The sequence below is a fragment of the Saccopteryx leptura genome, chromosome 1 (assembly GCF_036850995.1).
Source record: "Saccopteryx leptura isolate mSacLep1 chromosome 1, mSacLep1_pri_phased_curated, whole genome shotgun sequence".
In the NCBI taxonomy this organism is placed as follows: domain Eukaryota; kingdom Metazoa; phylum Chordata; class Mammalia; order Chiroptera; family Emballonuridae; genus Saccopteryx; species Saccopteryx leptura.
The window spans coordinates 389564521-389587518 of NC_089503.1; the positions used below are offsets into that span (position 1 = coordinate 389564521).

The window sequence follows — 22998 nt, forward strand, 5'->3', positions numbered from 1 at the left end:
CCAAGTCTGTAGAACTGTCCATAATCTCAGATTTTGGCACTTGTGGTGAGTGATATTTCTTTCCACACTGTAGAGTTTGTGGTCCTGCTGCCTCCAGGGTGGGCTCCATGGTCCCCCCTCTCGGTTTCAGACCTGCTGTGAGTCACCCCAGTGCTCCCCGGGGCAGGGCGGGAGGTTCAGGCATGAGTTCTCCAGTGCACTGTGCTCTTTTAAAACCAATTTGCCGCAATAAAATTTAATCACATATCAAACCAAGGGGTCATGATTTGTTCCTTGTAAATCCCAGAGAACAATACCCGGAGGGCAGCCTTGTTTTAAATTTGAAGTTTATTCTGTTCACAAACTGTGAAATGGTAAAAAATAATAGTAACTTAATTTAGACAAGTGAGCTGGTGCATACATAAATTTCATCTTTCATATAATTGTTTTTATCACTCTATTGTCACATATTATATATTTATATATATATTTAGAGAGAGAGAGAGAAGGAGAGAGACACACATAGAAGGTGAGAGATGAGAGGCATCAATTCTTTGTTTTGGGTCCTTAGTTATTCATTGACTGTTTTCTCATATGTGCCTTGACTAGGGGGCTTCGCAGAGATAGTGGCCCCTTGCTCAAGTCAGTGACCTTGGGCTTCAAGCCAGCCACCTTTGTTGTCAGGCCAGCAACCACGGGGTCATGTCCATGATCCAATGCTCAAGCGGGCAATACTGCATTAAAGCTGATGAGCCCGCACTCAAGATGGCGACCTCGGGAATTTGAACCTGGGTCCTCAGGATCCAAAGGACAATGCTCTATCCACTGCAAACCATCCTAGTCAGGATGTCACATATATTTTTAAAGTAAGTCACATAGAATATACCTTACATTCTCTTTCGTTAAAGTTTGCTAATTTTTTTCTCCATTTTCTCTCTGTGAATGATCTGCTGAGGATAATAAGGAGCCTGTCTCTGTCATTCTCTCTCTCTTCGCTCCCTCCTTATATATCATTGATCTTTGAACACACTGCTTCAGATAGTGTGAGGTGGTCATGCAGATGTTTTTACTGCTTGGAAAAGAGTGATCACAGCAATAAACTTCCACAACCACCCACTTAGTAAAGATATCGGTGTGCATTGGTTAACCTTTGTTACATGGTCCACGGTGCTGAGAAGTTAGAGATATTGTTTTTATTTCTGAGAGAGAATTTTGATTTAGACATTTTTTAATGTGTTTTAGTGTTGAGAAATGAGAAAATCTTTAATCTTCATTAAAATAAAGAAAAGATATTGGGACATTTCAGAGCCAGAATCATGACAAAGATGGCACACAGCACAGTTAGAGAGAAGGAGAGTTGAGAAGAATCTGACAAATGAACGGGCAGGTCAGAGGGACTTTCAGAAAGACTGAAGAGCTAGTGTCTGGGGAGAGCGGACAGAATGCTGGGAGATCATTTCTGCAGGGAGATTTATAAGGCTGGTGACGGATTTTGTTCATATTTTGAGTTGATATGGGGTGACTCTGAGCTCGGTGTGAAGTTGTGATAATTAGACACAAACATCACGGGACACGGCAGCATGTGGGCTCTCTTCTCAAAAAGCCCCAATGGTGACAAACCCAGACCACTGATTTACTGAGAGGCAACAAGCAACTGGGACAATTCCTGTGATTTTCCTGCACAAACAACACAGCTGCTCACACTCTTTCATCCTCCTCGACACTCAGACTTGTCCTTCTTCTCTGGAGCCCACAGTTCCCTCTCCCCTCTGCTCTCGGGGTGTCCCGCCCAGGTTTTCAGGGCTTGTCCTCAGGAGTTATTCACTCTCCACCAGATCAGTCCTTATGCAGATTAACTTAGTCAACTCACAACTGTGGCCCGATCCTTCTATCCACGGATTTGATGGTGGTCTTCCTCTGTAAGTTCTTCTCTTCCCTGCCTTCTCTCCTGCCATCTCTTCTGCTGTCCTCAGGACTGGGCGCCCACATCCCTCTCTTCCTCCTCAGCACAGTCACCTCAGGGGACACCTTTTCTCCTGCACCTTCCACCCTCAGTCCATGCTCTTCTCTCTACATGAATATATGTTTTGCTATCTTCTCATTAAAAACAAAACAAAATTGATAAAATAAAGACAGATAGAAACTAAATTCTTCTTTCATTCTTTGATCGATTCTGCGGCATATTTCTTCCCTATAAACCGGTATTTCTCTGAAAGATGGTCTGCCTTCAGCCTCCTCACTGTCCGAATGTCCGTCCTCTCTGCAGCCCCGTCCGTCTGCTGAACGTGCTCAGCTCGGTCCTGCGTGCTCTGCTGCCTGTGTCTCAGCCTGGAACGTGCACAGCACTGACACACAGACTCTCTCGTCCTGTAGATTTCCAGGACACGGTGCTCTTGTCGCTCCCAGGGTCTGCATGGGCCAGTCACTGGTCCTGCTCTCAGCCCTGTCCTCACCCTGCTCCCCCCTGTCCCTCTGCCCTACGCTTTCCAGCTGTCCCTTCCTGCTCTGCCCCCTGTGACTCTATCGATGGACTCACCCCGTCTCCTGCTTCAGTGATCACTGACATGAATGTGTTTCAGGCCTTTCTCCTGACTTCTGACCGATACCTGGGACTCCCTCCAGAACGTCTCCCTGGGGTCATCCTGCTTGTACCTCAAGGTCAGCACAGGCAAAGCTGAATTTATCGTTTGCTCTTTAAATGTGCTCCTGGAGCTGTGATTATATCCTCAGAATTCCACATTGTCCATCCATAGTATATTTCATACTTTTCATTTTTACTAACTATTGGTTATTTAGAAGAAAGATTTCTTCAAAAGAGAATTTTTTTATTTAAAAAATTTTAATAGACACTTAATATTTTCAGTGTAATTTCAAAGGGGGTTGTTGCTGGGCATACAGGCAGCTCTACTGGGTACTGTGGTCCTATCTGCCCAACCTGACACTCACACAGCCATGAAAGTGTCCACACTTAAGTTCCTACAGGTATGAATTCCCATCTTTTTGGAAAACATACTTCAAAAGCTGGCAAACTTGTATTTGTCAACAGCCACTACTCTTTAGGAAGATTATTTTTCTTCCAACATATGAAAATATCAAAAATTACTCGTATATTCTCTCCTCCCCTCTGACCTCAGCCAGCTTTATTCATTTTCTCCACACTCTGTCCCCCCAGGGTCCCTCTACTTGGGTCGTGCCCCCTGCACTGATGAGCAAATGTGGGGGGAGGGGGCTGGGAGATGGGCTTGTATGACCTCATCTACTTCATCAGTCAGTGTCACCATTGCAGCTTTTTGACTTTTTAAAAAATATATACAATTTTTTTTTCAATTTCTTTATTTCTCAAGTTGTTGGATGAATAGTGTTATCCTGATCTTACCCACCACATTCAACTTTAAAAAGCAATTCAGCCAGTGTATCCATGCTGTTCTATAAGGTAGACTTCCTACTTTTATTCACAGCTGTATAGTATTCCCCTGTGTAGATGCCCCTCAGCTCTTTTATCTGCTCATCTACTGACGGGCACTTTGGCTGCTTCCACAGTTTGACTGCTGTAAATAACGCTGCAGTAAACATAAGGATGGATATATATTTTTGAGTTAGTGTTTCAGGTATCTTTTGATATATTCCCAAGAGCGTAATTACTGGGTCATGGATGTATTGGACAGTAATATGCAAGTGACATAAGCCAGTCAGAGAAAGAGTATTATCATATGGTTTCACTGGTATGTGGAAACTAATGAACAAAATAAACTAACATATAGAATATAACCAGACTCACAGGTACAGAGGACAGGCAGACAGGTGTCAGAGTGGAGGTGGGTGAGTGGAGGACTGAGTGAAAAAGGTGAACGGATTATACAAAAAAAAACAAACTCTACAAAACTCATAGACGGAGAGCAAACATGGTGATTGTCAGAGGAGAAGGGGGGAGGAGGAGGTGGGGGGAGGTAACAGGACGGGATCACTGACTTGGGGTGGTGAATATACAACAGTATGCAGATGATGTATCATAGAGTTGTAGTCCTGTATTCTGCATCCTTTTATTAACCTAAGTCACCCTCACAAACTCAATAAAAAATAGTATGGAAGTCAGCAATAAACTATGTTTTTTATGTGGAATACATTTTAATGTGCTTGTTTTCCTGCTAAACTTGATGTCTTTACATTTGAAATGGAAGAGAAATTCCACCTACCATAATTACTCTTTCCATGAAACATTTGAAATAAAAAGAAAAAAAAAACAAAATTTTGAAATCTGTGATTTACAATGTATACTATTAATTCAAATATCAAATACAGTAGAAAATAGATTTCTCAGTTAAAAACAAACCAAAAGTAATTACCTTTCATGCTATAATTACTTTAAAAAGTAGGAGTCAGTATATAAATGGTTAAATAGTTACAGGAAAACATGAGGGTCACAGAGAGGGAACTCTTACAAGTGTTCGCCTGTCTCCTTTGAGGTCTCTCTTCTGTCTTCTCCATGTTCCCTCTGCGCCCTTGGAGACAGCTCTGTGCTTCCATGTGTCTCATTTTACTGCAAGGAATTCTGGGTAGACCATGTGCAAACTTTCCTGTCTGCCCATCTGTCTCTCCTGTGCACTGATTCCTGATCTGCGCCTCCTGCTCTCACCAACTGGTGACCCAGTGAAAATGTTCGTTTATTCACCTAACACCCCCCCCTTTTTTTTTTTTTGTAATTTTTCTGAAGCTGGAAACGGGGAGAGACAGTCAGACAAACTCCCGCATGCGCCCGACCGGGATCCACCCGGCACGCCTACCAGGGGTAGAAGCTCTGCCCACCAGGGGGCGATGCTCTGCCCCTCCGGGCGTCGTTCTGCCGGAACCAGAGCCACTCTAGCGCCTGGGGCAGAGGCCAAGGAGCCATCCCCAGCGCCCCGGCCATCTTTGCTCCATTGGAGCCTTGGCTGCGGGAGGGGGAGAGAGAGACAGAGAGGAAGGGGGGGGGGTGGAGAAGCAAATGGGCTCTTCTCCTATGTGCCCTGGCCGGGAATCGAACCCGTGTCCCCCGCATGCCAAGCCGACGCTCTACCGCTGAGCCAACCAGCCAGGGCTCACCTAACACCCTTAAGGTGAGGGAATGGTCCTGCTGTTTCAATGACCAGGAGTGCGGAATGTGGCCTCCGTGCCCCCAAGGACAGACTTTCCTCCACAGACACTTCCCAGACTTCTAGCTGCTACGAGGTGCTGCAGCGAGTGGACTCTGTGGTCTTTCTGTCACACCCACCCCCCAGCACTGCCCCTTCTCTGATCCAGTGCTCCAGACGACCAGTTCACTCAGGTAGCAGAGATCCGCAGTGGGGACCTGTGTGAGGTGGTTTCTGTTTATAGAATATACACCTATGGGACTCGATGTAGTAGAATAATGGCTTCATAACTTTGTGAGCTGGGAAATTCTTCGACTTTGCTCCTAGAGCTGAATTTTAGATACTCTGTTATAATTGTCTGTGAACCTGAATCTCTCAAAGCATTGCATCAATTGATTACTATGATGTGGATTCACCTACACAGTTTATCCTACTCTTGAAGCCCTTGTTAAGTGATTATTTAATTTTGGGAAGACTGTGTTTCATACACATTTCAAAAAAAATAAAAATAGTTAATATGGATTTTCAGTTTAGATATTTTAAATTAAAAAACAGCAGCAATGTAAAAGATAGTATATCACAAATATTGGAAGAAAAGTCTGGTAGGTAACAGCAAAAAGTATAATACCACATTCATTATAACGAAAACTATATAGCTAAGATAACAGTAATATAATGCCATCGGAGAGTAACAGGAAGAGACAGAAACCCTAGGCTGTCTGATGATGGGCTGTGTGAGGGGGTCCTACAGAGTGTGGGTCTTATAAGCTTCTTTTGAGCCCCAGCAGGGATGAGCTACAAGATGCACAGTTCAGTTGAGAGCAGTGTTTCTACCCCATTCTGTCCCCGAAACTGGCCTCATGGGTCCCCGGCACCCAAATGCACCTGAGACAGGGGCCCATATACATCAAACCAGAAACCCAAGCTGAAGGGAGGATTTATATAGTTTGTTGCCAATACTGCTTACAAATATGAACTGAGTGTTAGTGTTCCTCCTTCTGTATTAAAGTCTCAGCCTCCAGCATGATGGTATTGGCAGAGGAGCATCTGGGAGATGTCAGGTTTAGATCAGGTCATGAGGTGAAGGCCCATGGTGCAATAAGTGCTCTTCTTAGAAAATTAAACAAGGTCTCATTCTGAATACTGGAGGTACAAGTTCAACATAGGTACTTTGAGTTTGGAACGAGGGAGTACAATTCAACCTGTATCCTAGTGTATAATGAAGAGGAAAGAGAACAGAGAAATTGAAATGGAGTATTTATGTAACTATTTAAAAAGTATGGTTATAAAAAAGAAAAAAAGTGATACATTTTATAGTTTTGCTTTTAATATGGAAAATATTTTGAAAAATTTAATTTAATTAAAAAAATTATAAAACAATTTTTGTGAGAGATGGGGAGGCAGAGAGACAGACTTCCGCATGCACACGACCCGGATCCACCCGGCATGCCCAACAGGGGTGTCGCTCTGCTGCAACTGGAGCCATTCTAGCACCTGAGGCAGAGGCCATAGAGCCATCCTCAGCGCCCCGGGCCAACTTTGCTCCAATGGAGCCATGACTGTGGGAGGGGAAGAGAGAGACAGAGAAAACGGAGAGGGGAAGGGTGGAGAAGCAGATAGGCACTCCTCCTGTGTGTCCTGGCTGGGAATCAGACCAGGGACATCCACATGCTGGGTCGACACTCTACCACTGAGCCAGCAAACTAGGGTGGGAAAATTAAGATTAATGGAAAAACACTAATAGGAAGGCCTATGGAGTCTAGAACTGGAGAGGGCAGGACAGCACAGCCACACTGAGAAAAGGGGAAAGCAGGGTTGGCAGTGGAAAGACAGTGACATTGTTAATAGACGTGACAGCAAAGGTAAGGACGTGCACATGGCTGGAGAAGACGGGAGGAGGACAGAGGGCGGTGTCCATGCCGTGACAGGGTCTGCACATGTGCAGAGAGCTCGTCTTCTCACAGGAGGGACCATTATAGCATGGTGAGCTCCGGTCTGAGAAACAGGTCAGTAGATCTGTGGTTGGATTTTTGTCAAGCGGATATGACAGAAGGACAATGACCCAGGGGTTTCATTTATGAGTCATGGGACACTAGACAGTGTTCACCACAGCTCTAAGCAGAAAAGGGCAGGAGTGACGTCAAGAGTGACTGGTGGGTCAGGAGGAACAAGGGGCCCCAGTGGGAGGGACACACTGGGGGAGCAGGAGGGGCTGAGAGACCAGGCGGCACACCTGGGGTTCCCCTAGACATTCCACCTGGACGTCCTCCTTTGACTCCTTAAAGGGAGAGTGCACCTCCTGGTTAGTCAATTAGGAGGAAAAATATTGAACATGTAATTGTCTAAAAGGTAGAAAAGTTTATTTCTCACAGAAAAACAATTCTGGAATAGGGTAATAGAATACTTTCATGATCTTGTTAAAACTGAAGCTACTTCTAATTTCTGTGCCATCCTTGTCAGGTTACATGGTCACAGATGTTATTTGAGTTCCAGCTATAAAGACACATTATAGTCAGCAGAAAAAGTCAAGGAGAAAAAAGGACACTATTTCCCTCTAAGGACACACTTCAGGGGTCATAGAGTGTCACACAGAATAATTCAACTTATAACACACAGGTCATCATTTAGTCACAGGCATCAGAGGAGGTGGAAAATCTACCATTTGTGTGAGGGTCTCTAGGTGTGTAATTAGAGGACTCTATAACTAAGGAAGAGGGGACGTTGACATGAGGGACAATCATCAGTCTGTGTGTCAGAGCTTCATCCTGAACCTGAACCAGTAAGGAGAAGGAAACAGTCTATTTGTGTCTCACCTGGGAAATGTGATCAACATTGGGACCCAAAGGAAGTATTTTTTATGGGAGTTAGTGTAGCATAGGAATTGCAACATCAGTCACTTCTTTTCCTTCACCTGGGCAGATGGACAGAGAGCCTGATTCCAAGGACCAGAGCCTGAAAAGAGGTCTCAGGACACCATGGAAAGTGTTCTTGGAAAAGCTGAATATGAGGGACTCATCTGTCATGTTAAAGAAAGATACATCTCCATCCTCATAATCCAGAAATATCCCCACTTTGAGGGGCTTTTCTCTTACAGTAAGAAGGGTTTCCGGGGAAGTGACGGCCCAGTATTCCCCACTGTAGAGCCTGATGGCCCAGAAGCCATTCTGTGGGGACATGGTGACCCTCCCTTTCCTTGTTACGTTATCTCTACAAACTCCCAGGTCCCAGGAATGTGCCTTCCCAACCTCCACCTCCCAGTAGCATCGCCCCAAGCTGATGTGCAGCTGACCCAGCACACAGGGAAGGGATTCGAATCTTTGGGTGGAGCTGGGCAGATCTTGTCCCCTTTCTTGCCAGGTCACTCGTCTCCCATTTTCAGACAGGTGGAGGTCAGGATGAGCAGTGGCTGCGTCCAGGGTCACAGTTACTACAGGACAAGAGATTGTCATGATTTTGAGAAAGATCTCAGTATATCTGGGCTGGAGGGTTCCCATTCTGCGAGATCTCCTCTGGTCCTGGGTAGATCCAGTTCCTCTCCACCCATCTTTCCCCAAGACCACCCTGTAAGGACCAGGGTCCCTCCTGGACCATCATAGACTCACCGGCTTTGAACTCTTCTTTTCTCCAATCTGCAAGGAAAAAAATGGATATGAGAACTCACCATTTGAAAGCTAAGCTGCCTCTCTGCCCAGAATACGATGAGTATACATTCCTTAGAATGAATTCAAGAAAATGCCAAACCATGATAATACTCTTACATGTACTAAAAAAAGTCTCTTTTACAGTATATTAAATTATGTGTGATTTGACATCTGACCCATTCTATGCTCCCTTCATCCCACATTTCTATATGATAAATATTTATAATCTATATCAGCTAATTGAGAATAAATAGGATATAAGATGAGTCTGACCAAATAATTTATATTTTTCCCTAGTGTTCTTAAATTTTAGCAGTTGTTAACACTCTACCTATGCTCAAATAACAATGTCAAGTACAATAAAATATTTTATAAACTGCTATAATGTAATGTTTTAAAAACATCTGTTAAAATATTGAGTAATCTCTTGAGTTTTTGAAAGTATACTTCAGTGTTTCTTTTATTTTCAGCATTGTGTACACAGGGTGTGTTCATCTAATAAAATCTCTGACAGGTCTTTTGTCATCATGTCCCATGTCACTCACCTGGGTATAATGGCGCATTCTTCCAATCTGCAAAAGAACAAAACAGGAAGACATTTACTTTTGTTCCCTCCCCGTTTCTCACTGACTTTTCCATTTCTCCCTGTCTTTGTCCCATTTCTTCTAAATCTCTTGAACTTCCTCTTTCTATCCTGTGTTACCTTCATATTCCATTTTCAAGCATGATAATAAAAATGCTCAGCTGTAAGGCAGCTGGAAATATATCAGGTCTACCGGAAAGTTCTGTCCGTTTCTATCACAAGTTTTAACACATAAGCACATGTTTATTTGGTGCATGTGTGCCTCTCTATTTTTATCACTTAATGTATACATACTGACATAGCAAATTAACTAGAACAAGGTTGATTCACGTTAGTCTTATGTGTAAAGCCATAGTGTACCCATGGCTACTGATAAACTTCATTTATGCCACTGTATTTGATATGAATTTCAACAAGGAAGAAATGCTACAGAAGCATGTAGAAATTTATTGAAAGTGTTTGGTTCTGATAGGACATGCAGAAGATGGTTCGAAAAATTCAAAACAGGTGATTTCGACCTTTCTGATAAGCCACGTTCTGGGCGACCATCTTTGATCGATGATGATGTTGTCAAGACCATGTTGGAGCAAGATCCTTTTCTGACAACATTGCAGATTGCAGAAAGGCTTAATTCAGCTCAGAAAACCATTTTGGACCATATTCGGAAGATAGGATTGGTGTGGAAATATTCAAGATGGGTGCCACATGAATTAAGTCAGAAGAATTTGGATGATTGAGTTGTCATATGCACATCTCTGCTTGCTCGGAACAACAAAATCGAGCCCTTCTTGAACTGGATGATAACTGGGGATGAAAAGTGGATTACCTACGAAAACATCATAAGGAAAAGGGCATATTGTGAACCCGGAAAACCTAGCCCTTCCACCTCTAAACCAAATTTGACTCTGAATAAGAGAATGTTGTGTATATGGTGGGACATTCGAGGACCAATACATTATGAGCTTTTAAAACCAAACGAAAAGCTCAATTCGGAGAAGTATTGTCAGCGACTGGATAATTTAAAGACAGCAGTCCAAGAAAAGAGGCCGGCGATGTTCAATAGGAAGAACATCGTACTGCATCATGATAATGCCAAGCCACATGCTGCTTTGGGGACTCATCAAAAAATTGCAGAACTAGGCTGGGAAATTCTGTCGCATTCATCATATTCCCCGGACTTAGCACCCTCTGACTATCACTTGTATTTGTCCTTACAAAATTTTTTGAAGGGCAAAAAATTCAAAAATAAGAAGATATCAAACAAGCACTGGTTCAATTTTTCACATCAAAAGATAAAACATTTTTCAAAAATGGGATATACAAATTGCCCTCATGCTGGCAAGAAATCATTTATAATAATGGCAATTATATTATTTAGTAAAGTTTATTGACGGTAAGAAAAATTTGTATTTTGTTTTATTCCAAAAATGGACAGAACTTTCTGGTAGACCGTATACAACTGACAGGACATGGGAGGGATGGGGAAGGAGTGAAAGGAAGGAAATTAAATGAAGACAGGAAAGAAGAGAGAGGAGAGGAGAAAGGACGTGCTGGATCATGTGTGAGGGAATTTATTGAAGTTTAGGAAGATGATGCTCAGATGCTGTTCTGCTAATCATAGGCTAATCATAGACTTTTTGTGTATCTTGTCATCCTGGCTGACTGCTACAGGGGACGACTCAGAGTGACAGATGAATGGAGCTTTCTGAGAGCAAAGCACTACTCACCGGACTTGTACTGAGCCTTCCTCCTGTCTAAGAGAAAACACACAGACACACGTATGAGACAGGTGTCCTCAGCCTCATCAGGAAGCTGCAGGTAGAGCTGCACATCTGACAATGTTTCTGTCAGCATATTGGCCAAGTAATGCTCATTTCAAAAGTAATGAAAGAAATCTCTATAAAATTTGTTCCATCTGAAAACTTTACTACAGATTAATAATGCATGAGAGTTTAAATAATTCTTCTAAAAGGGTACTAAAAATAATGTAGGGATATCTCATAAAATAACCTTAGACTTTAGAGATATATTATTGACTTAACTGACATGAAAAATGCATGTGTGAAAAACCTTGAAAAGAAGCAATTTGTTTAATGAATAATTAAATTAATTAAAATAAAAATGAAAAGTGAATAATAACTGTGGTCAGAAAGAGAACATAACCAGGTAAAATCATGGACAGTATTTACGTACTTAGGAAACTGAGAACATGGTCAGAAGTGGATTCGTGAGTCTCAATTTACACCTGACATCAGTATATACAAAGTGTGAGGAGGACCAGCAAAGGAGGAGCTCATCCCACTCAGCAGCTGTGGAGGGTGGACCCTGGCGTTAGGAACTGGAACAACATCATGTAGAAGCAATGGGCTCCATCTCAGAGCAGATGTGAGGGGCCCACGTTACAGGAAGCTTTCTATGAATGGAAACAACCACATCGTTCTCCCTAATCCCCTTCACATCACCAAGCTCATGAGGACATTGTGGTGTCTACCTGGAAGGTAAAAGGCTAAGGATACAACAAAGAGCAGAAAAAGGAAAGAAGAAAAATATTTATATAAGATCCTCCAGTAAAAAAGAGTGTCAGGAAAAAATTACCAATTTGACTGAGAAGATTTTACAAAAAGTAAAATTGAAAAAATAAACTCTTCTTGTAAATGTCAAGGAAAATCAACAAAGAAAATATTAATGTGTTAATAATTTTCACTGTATAGAACATTGGCAGCATAAATATAATCATAAAAGCAATTAAACAAAAACCAGGAAATAAAAAAAAATGCATGGAGCACATTTTTATCTTAGAAAAATGAGAAAGGAGAATGAATTTTTGCAATTGATTGAATAAAAGAAAAATGGTGACAATGTGGACAGAAAAATAAAAAGTATTTTATTATACTCATATTTCCTTTATGGAGAGTTTTAATGCTATAATTTATTCAAGATGTCAATGTTATCTTGATGAAAGTGTATTGAAATTGAGTTTTAGTTTTGCAAATCTTTCTGACTATGTCTGATTAAACAGGATGTCTTTGAGTGAAAAGAATATTTGTATAATTAATGGTAAACATATGTAGAAGTCCTGAATAAGTCTGTTTAGAAGATGTCACAACCACTGAGAAAATGAATATCAGTCTGAGTATAATCTTTTTGTAAGTCTGATGATTTCTTGTTCCTTACATTTAACAGAACTACAATAAATTTATTTGGATTTCAGTTGGTAGGACATCAAAGTAGCTTTAGAAACCAATACTCTGAGTTTTTCATTTACCTCAGAAAGTCAAAGAATTTGACCCCTTAACTTATATTTAAGTAGAGAATTTCTAAACACATAATTTTTAAATAAGGAAATAGAAAATGAATGGAATAAAATTGATGTGAATTAGTGACTAACATTCATTTTATTTCTTTCTTATTAGGCTGTGGAATCTGTTGATGTCCCTTTCAAAACTTTCATGCAAATTTCAGGGATTAGCTCATTTATAGAATAAATATTTTGTAAAAGACAGTGATTGTGAATAGTTTCAGTTTATCAGATTCATACATTTATGTAGTAGACATGCACTTACTTTTTCTATATTCTTGGAGAGACCCTCTTTGAAGTTCTTTTTAAAATTTTATTGATTTTAAAGACAGAGAGATAGAGAGAGAGTGAGAGAAAGTGACAGCAATCTATTCCTATTTGTGCCCTGACCTGGGATAGAACTGGCAACCTCCTTGCTTCTGGATAGCACTCTAACCAACTAAGCTCTCTGTCCAGGGCTCTTTAGTGGTCTTATAGCCATGGTGTGTTCCTTTGTCTCCTGTGTTCCACAGATGAGAACATCTTCTAAACTCATCACCATCTCCCAAGGTATAACCTTACTTAATTTAGATACCTCTTAGTGCAATTTTACTCACAAAATAAAAATGTTACTTCATATCTATTTAGTGAGGAAAGTCCACCATTCTTAAATTAAATATCCGGAAAATAAGAAAACAGAAATACTATATTGCAGTGAAGAGAGTTCTAAGTCAAATGAGCCTTTCTTGGAGAAAACTTACACAATGGAAACTAAAAATCCCCAAATTTGCACGTGTCTTATTAAGAAGGTTCTGTTCATAGGAAGGTTGTGTCTCTCTGATTGCAAAGACAACACAAATAAACGAGGTAATAATGAGAGAAATGGAAGAATAAATGCAGATGGGTAATCTGAGTTGGAAGGATGAGATACGGAGACAAAGTCACACGCAAGCACAGCTCTGTTAAGAATGACGATCACTGGGAACTGGAGGAAAGGGCACAAGAAAGAGACGGGATGAGGACAGAGACACAGTGAGCTACATGCTGGGATTTTCCTTTTTTCTGTTCATTCACTTCTAAAAAGTAAAAAAAATATATATATAAAGAATTCATTCCAAGTGAAATCACAAGTGGGGGAGGAAGGAGAGCAGAAATTGGAATCCCTTTTGTAGCTCAGTCTAAAGTGCACATTCACCTGTATTTATGAGAACTGGGACCATTAGGATTCAGTAGACATGTCACCATCAGAGGGAATGCCATCCTCCCCTCTGGGATGTGCAGTATTGTTTTCATCTGTCATTGGACTATCACCTTTTACTGATAAAAATCGTTCAGGTGATTTAAAATTTATGAGAAAAAGAAAAGGAAAGATTGAGTTTGTAATGATTTAAAGATCAAGAATAATTTTTTCTATGAAATACATCACTAAAGGAGTGTCAATTAGAGTAAAGTTACCAATTTCTTGCTGAAGTTCATCTGCAAAAGAAAATTAAAAAAATTTTGTAAATATAAGGAAAACAAACACGAGGCATTAAGATCAGTTGAAAATGGACAATTCATAGTAAATTGGAGAGATCGATATAATAAGAAAAGTCAGCAGGAAACAAACCGAAACTGAAAACTTGGTGAGATACCACTTTTTTTTTTGTAGAAAAGAGAGAAAAGTAAATGACATTTCTCAAATAACTAAATAAAAAAATATTAAGAAGTGTCAGAGAGAACACTTAGAACTTTATCTCATGCATATTATTTTATGAATGGCTTAAGATACATGACTGTGACATGGAGTTGTACAGTTAATGCACTCATCCATTCAAATCTGTTTTTTTTAACTGATAGAGACACAGACAGAGAGTCAGAGAGAGGGGCAGACAGACAGGAAGAGAGAGAGAGATGAGAAGAATCAATTCTTTCTTGCAGCACCTTAGTTGTTCATTGATTGCTTTCTCTTATGAGCCTTGACTAGGGGCTATAGCCAAGCCAGTGACCTCTTGCTCAAATCAGTGGCCTTGGGCTCAAGCCATCGGCTTTGGGCTTCAACCCAGTAGTCATGGGGCTCAAGCCAGCCACCACCGGGTCATGTCAATGATCCCAAGCTCTAACCAGCGACCCGGTGCTCAAGCTAGTAACAGTGTGCTCAAGCTGTTGAGCCTGTGCTAAACTGGTGACCTTGGACTTGTGAACCTGGGTACTTTGCATCCCAAGCCCATGCTCTATTTACTGCACAACCACCTGGTCAGAATCAAAGCTGTTTTTGTTGCATCAGTCACATGAAACCTGATCTATACTTTAAAGAGATATCTTCCTAAAATGCATGTCTAAAGGTAAAATTGAATACAGCTAAATGAAGTTGAGTATATTAGTCTCAAGAATATAATTGCAATTTTCATTAGAAAAGGAGGATATTTAACTAAATGTCTATATTAAATTTTGTTTGGAAATATAGCAAGACACTAGTACTTGGGTTCTTCATTTCAAATCTTCAGAATTGAGAGATGTTTGTACTCTTTTTACAATATAAAATCCTTCCAAAAATATTTGACAGGAACTGAAATTTATTAATTTGATAAATGTGTCATTATAAATATAAATAAGGGAACAATTAATAGGGTTGGAATTTATTTTTCAAGACAAAAAAATTGCAAAATATATTTGGATAGGTGGGACTCCAGGATTACATATTCAAAGGCAGTGCAACTGTGACCATCAAGTTCACACTCGACCAAATGAATGTGTTTTACACAGACATGGAAAGAACAATAACTAGAGAAACTAAACTCAGCACGTTTGGCATCTACTCTTATCTCAGAATGTTTGGGGAAGTATCAATTGCACCATAAGGGACCTCAAACTTAGAAATTACTAACATAGGTTCTATGTTTGCATAGTTTTCCAGCACTGTTTATAAATTAGTTACACCAACATCTTAATGAATCAGCAACAAGACTCTGAACAAAGAGAATGCCCATGTTCATAGGGAATGGTGGCATAAGATGGAAAAGGAAAGGATGGGAAAGGGTGGAGGTGAGGAAGACAGCAGTGAACATCACTCAACAAGGAGAAACTCAACACTAAAAACATGGGGTCAGATGACTAGACAACCGGGAAATATGAGCAGACAGATGACACAGAGATAAAGAGGCAGAGAATACTAAAGACACGCAGTACCAGTCATTTGAGAGAGATTGGAGTAAAAACATTTCAGATACATTCTGAAATTCTTTGTTACGTAAAACTGAAATGTATAGAAATAAATAAAAATGAAGTGGTTCTGGGGGGGGTTGAGGGAGGGACAAGGTGAGGACAATGGGAGGAAGAGTGAAAACAGGAACAAATATAAGGTGACAAAGAAATATATGACCTTGGGTGACGTGTATACAACACAATCAGCAGGTCAAATGTTATAGAATTATTTACCTGAAACCTATGTACTCTTATTGATCACTATCACCCTGTTAAGGTTAATTTTCATAATAAAATGTAAGTATTAATAAAAAAACAATCACCTTGAAAAAACAAATAAAAAAGTAATACTTTGTTAAACAATGGAAAGATTAATATAAATTTCATGTAAAAAACAGAAAGAAAATTAGAATTATTGAAAAATGTGCACTTAAAACAAATTTTGTCAGGAAGAGGATGAACACACACACACACACACATACACACACACACACACACTGAGAAAATAGCTCAGAGCTCACCATGGGGTAGATGTGCTCTAACACAAATGAAAAGGGTGACAGAGGATCCGTGACTGGGGTGGGGACACACTGCCACACAGGTGTGATAGAATTGTGCACCTGAGACTTGCATACTTTTATTAACCAAGGTCACCCCAATAAACTGAATAAAAACATAAATCCTTTTATTATAAGGAAATTGTGTAAAATTTTTTAAATATTTGTTCTGGAGATTTTTTAATAAAAATATTCTTGATCTCTTTTCACTCTCCATGGACAACTATGAAACATTTGTCATATTTAAAATGGTTTTTGGATGTATACATATATATGTGTTCAATGCTAATTGCAGTACCTACATTGTACAAAGTTTCTAGAACCGCTGCACAGGAGTTACTGAAAGACTGCTCGTATAGGTTATTATTGAATTAGGTCCTTGGACAACATTTTTGTCCATCAATTAATTTGAAACCTTATTGTATCTGAGTTCTGTCTTAACTGCTGCCTAAGGGAATCTAAGTGAATCAGATGAAGGAAAAGAAATGACAGTGAGGGAGGTTCTGAGTCACATGACCTGAGCTGTCCTTGGAGAAAACTTACACTCAAGAACGTTAGGAGTCCCTAGACTACCTGACCTGTGGTGGCGCAGTGGGATAAAGCGTCGACCTGGAAGTGCTGAGGTCGCTGGTTCGAAACCCTGGGCTTGCCTGGTCAAGGCACATATGGGAGTTGATGCTTCCAGCTCCTCCCCCCCTTCTCTCTCTCTGTCTCTCCTGTCTCTCCCTCTCCTCTCTAAAATGAATAAATTTTAAAAAAAAATTTTATGGCCTGACCTGTGGTGGCGCAGTGGGATAAAGCGTTCGACCTGGAACACTGAGGTCGCCGGTTCGAAACCTTGGGCTTGCCTGGTCAAGGCACATATGGGAGTTGATGCTTCCTGCTCCTCCCCCTTCTCTCTCTCTCTGTCTCTCTCTCTCATTCCTCTCTCTCTAAAAAAATCAATAAATAAAATATTTTAAGGAGTCCCTAGACTTCCAGATCTTAGAGGTGAAATTAATTTGACACAAAGGCTCTGTTACCTTGATTGCAACAACAAGACAAAGACAGGGATAATAATGGGAGAAATTGGACAGTAAATAAAGGCAGCTTATCAGAGTCGGAAGGCCAAGACACTCAAAGAGAAGACAAGGGAATAAGGAACAGGTGAAGGAAGGACAGGGGAGTAGATTATCAGTACTTACTTTTCTTCTGTTCACTATTATCTGAAAAGCAAAAGGAAGAAATAAACAACTCAATCCAAGTGAAAACACAATATCGTGTAGTTAAGAGAACAGAGATGCCCCACCCCCTTCTTATCTCACTGTGGAGCCCACATTCACCATGTCTGTGAAAGTGGGAGGCATCAGGCTGCTAAGGAAACATCACCCATCAGAGGGAATGTTGTTTAAACTCCTCAATTCCCTGTGCAAAGGCAACTAAATCAGAAAGTAAATGAAGAGGGTGTTAGGTCAGAAATTGCAGGACATGCAATAGCAAGCATTCCCCCCTCACTGAATGATAAATCATCTTTTTCAGATTAAAAAATAAAATATTCACATACGAGACAGGGATTAACCAATGATGGGAAGCGTACAGTAGAGGCTCCCGTCTCAACAAACTGTTTTAGTTGCACTTGTCATATGAAACCAGCTGTACATTCGAGAGATATATTCCCAAAGACTATAACCAAGGAAACAAAAATATAATTGTAACTGTCATTAGAAAAAGACAATATTAAGCTTCATATGATTAAACTCTATTTTTTTTTGAAACATCATGGTCAATATTTTTTTTGTATCCTTCGCATAAAAAGTACAGGTCAGAGATGTATTACTTCTCCACTTGCCTTAAGATACTTCGTCTTTCTGCCAATTGTTTTAAGTGCAGTTTTTCCTTTAATAGCTGTCAACAATAATGCCAAAGAACAAACACTTTCATACTTGGATATTTTTATAGGCCAGAAAAAATTATGTAAAATATTTAGTTAACTTGGAACACCTGGGTCATATGATCAAGGACAGTGGAAGAGGGACGCCCCACTCTCTCACATCTGACCAGTGAATGATACAAGGTATTTATCATGACACAGGCTGTGAGAAGACAATGGAGAGACATTTAATGCTGAAAGTTCAGATTCTATTCTCTCAACCGATTAGAGAAGTATCAGTTGTGTAGAAACGAGCCCTCCAAGTTGGAATACTTGACAGAGGTCTTGTTTGAATATTTTCCAGAAATAATACATATATATATATATATATATATATATATATATATACACACACACACATATACAAACACTAATATATACATATTACATATGTATATATTAAAAATCATGTGTCTGACTGCAAAATACCCTTCATCTCATCAATGTCTTAATGAAACGGTGACAATTTACAGCAAGACAGAGCAGCCAGTGTTCACAGGGAGATAATTGTGTGAAATCACAAAAGAAGGAATGGGAAAGGAGGGAAGGTAGGAAACAGAAGGGGACAGAGCCCCACAAGGGAGAAGTGCTGTCTTATAACCAGGCGTGGGGACAGCAGACATCCAGGAGGAGGACAGGTCAATGGAAGACACTTGGATAAAAAGACTGGAAATGTGAAAGAGAGAAGTACACCAGATGTTTTCAAGTGGATCAGGAGTAAGGGAATATGAGTAATTTTACCTAATGTCTTCTTAAATTTCTCTGGGAAAAAAAAAGAAAATAATCAATGTCAATTTTATGAGAAACAACCACATAGAGAATTCAAATATACTAATAAGTTCAAATTTAAAATTAACTCAACCAATTTCAGATGAACATACACACACACACACACACACCACATCACATAACATCACACATGCACCCCCACATACACCCCACACTAAATGGCTTAGAGCTCACGATTGTTCAGAGGTATTCTGTAGCAAACAAAAAGGTGAAAATGGGTTTAATTTAATAAAATAATATAAAAACTTTAAACTATTCCTTTTTGAGCTTAATTTACAAAGGAATTATTTTTTAGAAAATAATTATATATTAATATTACATAGAGAAGGGATGAGAGGCAGGAGGGAAGCGTGTGGACTCATAGCTGCTTCACTGTAGCTGTGGCTGCTGCCCTGGGTGCCATGTCCAGGCAAGTCCAGGGTCGAACTGGCAACCTTAGTGTTCCAGGTCCACGCTCTGTCCACAGGGCAACCATAGGCCAGGTTGAACATATAATTGGTCTATTCAAAATATGTTTGTTCTTGTTATTCATTATATTAGCTTTAGTATGGTCATTGGATGCTTTTAAACACATCAGTGAGTCTCACTGCTGCGGTAGCGACATCGTGCAGAGTGGCCACCACACTGTGGAAGGAGCACTGACACACAGCTCCTTCCAGTGACACAGGGTCAGGGGTTTGGGGGTTGCGTCCTCCATGTTTATGTCCACAGGCTGATGTTTAACCACACTCTGTTTGAGTGTCTGTTTTAATTCATTCCTGAAAGAACCTCATTTAATTCTCATAGGTGCTGAGTGCAGGAGAGAGACAGGACTGGGATTCTCTGACAGATACTTTGTTTCTCACCGGTCCTTATTATTCCTTTCCCTTAAGCAAGAAACAAATAGACAAGCACACATGTATGACTGGTTTTCTAAACACTGTAAAGAAGAGGCAGTGAAAGGGTGATATCTGCTAATGTTGTTCCTGCAACGCGGACAAGTCTCGTCTATTCCATAAATAAAGAATATACCTTGAAAACCCATTCCACTGAAATCATAAGTACAATGAAAAAACACCATGTTACATGTAAGAACATAAAGGATTGAATAAATTTTGATGTGGTATACTAAAAAGTTGTGTAGAAATGTCTTAGGATAGTACCATACCTTTTAGAGATACGAGATTGATTTAAGTGAAGAATATATGTATAAAGATCCCAAAGGAAGAGCAATTTGGTGACTTAGTCATTTCATTTATACAAATAAAAGAGAAGTATTACTCTGGTTGGAAAGAGAAAATAACCAGGTACAATCATGTAAAAATATTTACATAGATTGTATCACTTGAGAACATGATTCAGGGAAGTAGAATATAAAGCCTCAAGATAATACTTGACTACAGCATGGTCAGTATGTCTAGAAGTTCAGTAGAAGAAAGATCTTAAATCAGAAACTTTGAGATCTGATCTCTTCACTTAAGAATTATAATGCTATCATTTGCACAGCAATGGCCACTCCATATCCAGAGAACGGGCCAGAGTACACAAGTAAAAGGAAGTTTCTAGAAGATCTCTTGAACAGAAACAAGCACATTCTTCTAAACCTAGCTTTCTTCATCTCACCAAAATTTAAGTGAAATTATAGTAATCATCTGGAAGATAGAAGAAGCTTAAGAAAATATATCAAATAAAGGAAAGGGAATGAAAACGGTGGAGGTGGAGGGTGAGAGGGGAGGTGAACATGGGAGGATTCTAAGAAACAGAAATAAAAAGATGAAATAGTGAAACTTAAAATTCATGAACAAAGAGCAAAGATAGTGGAGAGTAATGATTTAGAGAACTAAGGAATCACGAAAAAAAGTCTTTTCTATGAAATACATCACTAAAAGAGTGCCAGTCTGAGAAAAGTTACCATTTTCTTGTTGAAGTTCATCTGAAAAAGAAAATAGAAAATGTTTTTAAATATAACAATAACAAACACAAACATTAAACAGTTGAAATTGGCCAATTTAAAGTAAATTAATGGATGAATATAATGAGAAAAGAATAAGAAGAAAAAAAAAAAAACCAAAACACAAAAATTGGCAGAAGATCACTTACTTTTAGAAAGTTGAAAAAAATAAGCTATATTTCTCAAGTGAGTCAATAAAAAGTAAATGTTGAAGAACTGTCAGAGTTCACCTAGATCTTTAACTCATACGTATTTATTTATGATTGGCTTAAGGTTCATGACAGTGTCATGGAAGTTACAGTAAATTCACTAATCTGTTCAAATGGTGGTTTTTATTTCGGTTTTTGGTTGTTTTTTTTTTTTAGAAAGAGAGACAGAGAGTGATGGACAGACAAGAAAGGAGAGAGATAAGAAGCATCAATTCTTTGTTGCATCACCGTAGCTGTTCACTGATTGCTTCTTGTATGTATCTTGACCAGGGGACTCCAGCCAAGCCAGTGACCCCTTGCTCAAGCCAGCGACCATGGGCTTAAGCCAGCAACCTTTGGCTTTAAGCCAGTGACCTCTGGTATCAAAGGAGAGACCATGAGGTCATGTCTAAGATCCCACACTGAAGCCAGAAATCCAGCACTCAAACTGGTGAGACTGTGCTCAAACCTGCAACCTTGAGGATTTGAACTTAGGTCATCTGCATCCGAGGTCAACATTTTATCCACTGCACCACCGCCTGATCAAGTCCAAAACTGTTTTTGTTGCATCAATCACACGAAACTTGATCTGTACTTTAAAGAGATATCTTCCTAAAATGCATGTCTAAAAATAAAATTGAATACAACTAAGTGAAGTTGAATATATTAACCTCAAGAATGTAACTGAAATATTCATTAGAAAGGGAGGATATTTAACTGAATGTCTATATTAAGTTTTGTTTGGAAACATCGCAAGACAATAGTACTTGTGTTCCTGACTTAAAATCTTCAGAATTGAGAGATGTTTTTACTCTCTTTACGATATAAAATCCTTCCAAAAATATTTGACAGGAACTGAAATTTATCAATTTGATAAATGTGTCATTATAAATATAAATAAGGGAACAATGAATAGGGTTGGAATCTATTTTTTAAGGCAGGAATAATTACAACATGTATTTGGATAGATGGGATTCAGGGATTATATGTTCAAAGGCAGTGCAAGTGTGACCATCAAGTTCACACTCACAAATGAATGTGTTTTTACACAAACATGGAAAGAATAATAACTAGAGAAACTAAACTCAGCAAGTTTGGCATCTTCCCTTATCTCATAATGTTTTGAGGAAGTATCAAATGCACCATAAGGAACCTCAAACTTAGAAATTACTAACATAGGTTCTATGTTTGCATAGTTTTCCAGCACTGTTTATAAATTAGTTACACCAATGTCTTAATGAAGCAGCAACAAGTCTTTGGAGACAGAGGATGCACATGGTTATAGGACACGATGGCATGAAGTGGAAAAGGAAGGAATGGGAAAGGGTGGAGGTGAGGAAGTCAGCAGTGAACATCACTCAACAGCAGAGAAGCCCAACACCGAAAACATGGGGTCAGATGATTAGACAGCCAGGAAACATGAGCAGACAGAGGACACAGAGATAAAAGGGCAGAGAATACTGAAGACACCCAGTACCAGTCATTTGAGAGATCAGGAATAAGAGTATATCAGACACATGCTGAAATTCTCAGTTATATAAAACTGAGACTTATGGACATAGATGAAAATGCAGTGGTTACCGGGGGAGGGGGGTGAGAGAGAGGGGATGGGAGGAAGGTGTAAGGAGGGACAAATACAAGGTGAGGGAAAATGAATTGAATTGATGATGGGTACACATGATCAACAGTTCAAATGCTACAGAAATGTTTACCTGGAACCAAGGTACTCTTATTGATCAATGTCATCTTGTTAAAGTTAATTATCTAAATAAAATTTTAAAATTAAAAAAATCAATCACTTTCAAAAACCAGATAAAAAGAGTAATTCTTTGTTAAACCATAGGATGTTTAATA

The 22998-nt window shown here is 39.6% G+C and overlaps 1 protein-coding gene across 1 annotated transcript in view; it reads right to left on the minus strand.

Moving 5' to 3' along the window:
- Positions 1–7425: 7425 nt before the first annotated feature.
- Positions 7426–22998, minus strand: part of LOC136387785 (butyrophilin subfamily 1 member A1-like) — a 253376-nt gene continuing 237803 nt past the window's right edge. The window contains exons 5-11 of the mRNA XM_066359823.1: positions 18979–18999; positions 17513–17533; positions 14044–14064; positions 11039–11065; positions 9274–9300; positions 8690–8716; positions 7426–8514 (exon numbers count right to left, since the gene is read on the minus strand). Coding sequence (XP_066215920.1) covers positions 7952–8514; positions 8690–8716; positions 9274–9300; positions 11039–11065; positions 14044–14064; positions 17513–17533; positions 18979–18999 — 707 coding nt within the window. The 3' untranslated portion in view covers positions 7426–7951. The remainder of the gene's footprint in view (positions 8515–8689; positions 8717–9273; positions 9301–11038; positions 11066–14043; positions 14065–17512; positions 17534–18978; positions 19000–22998) is intronic.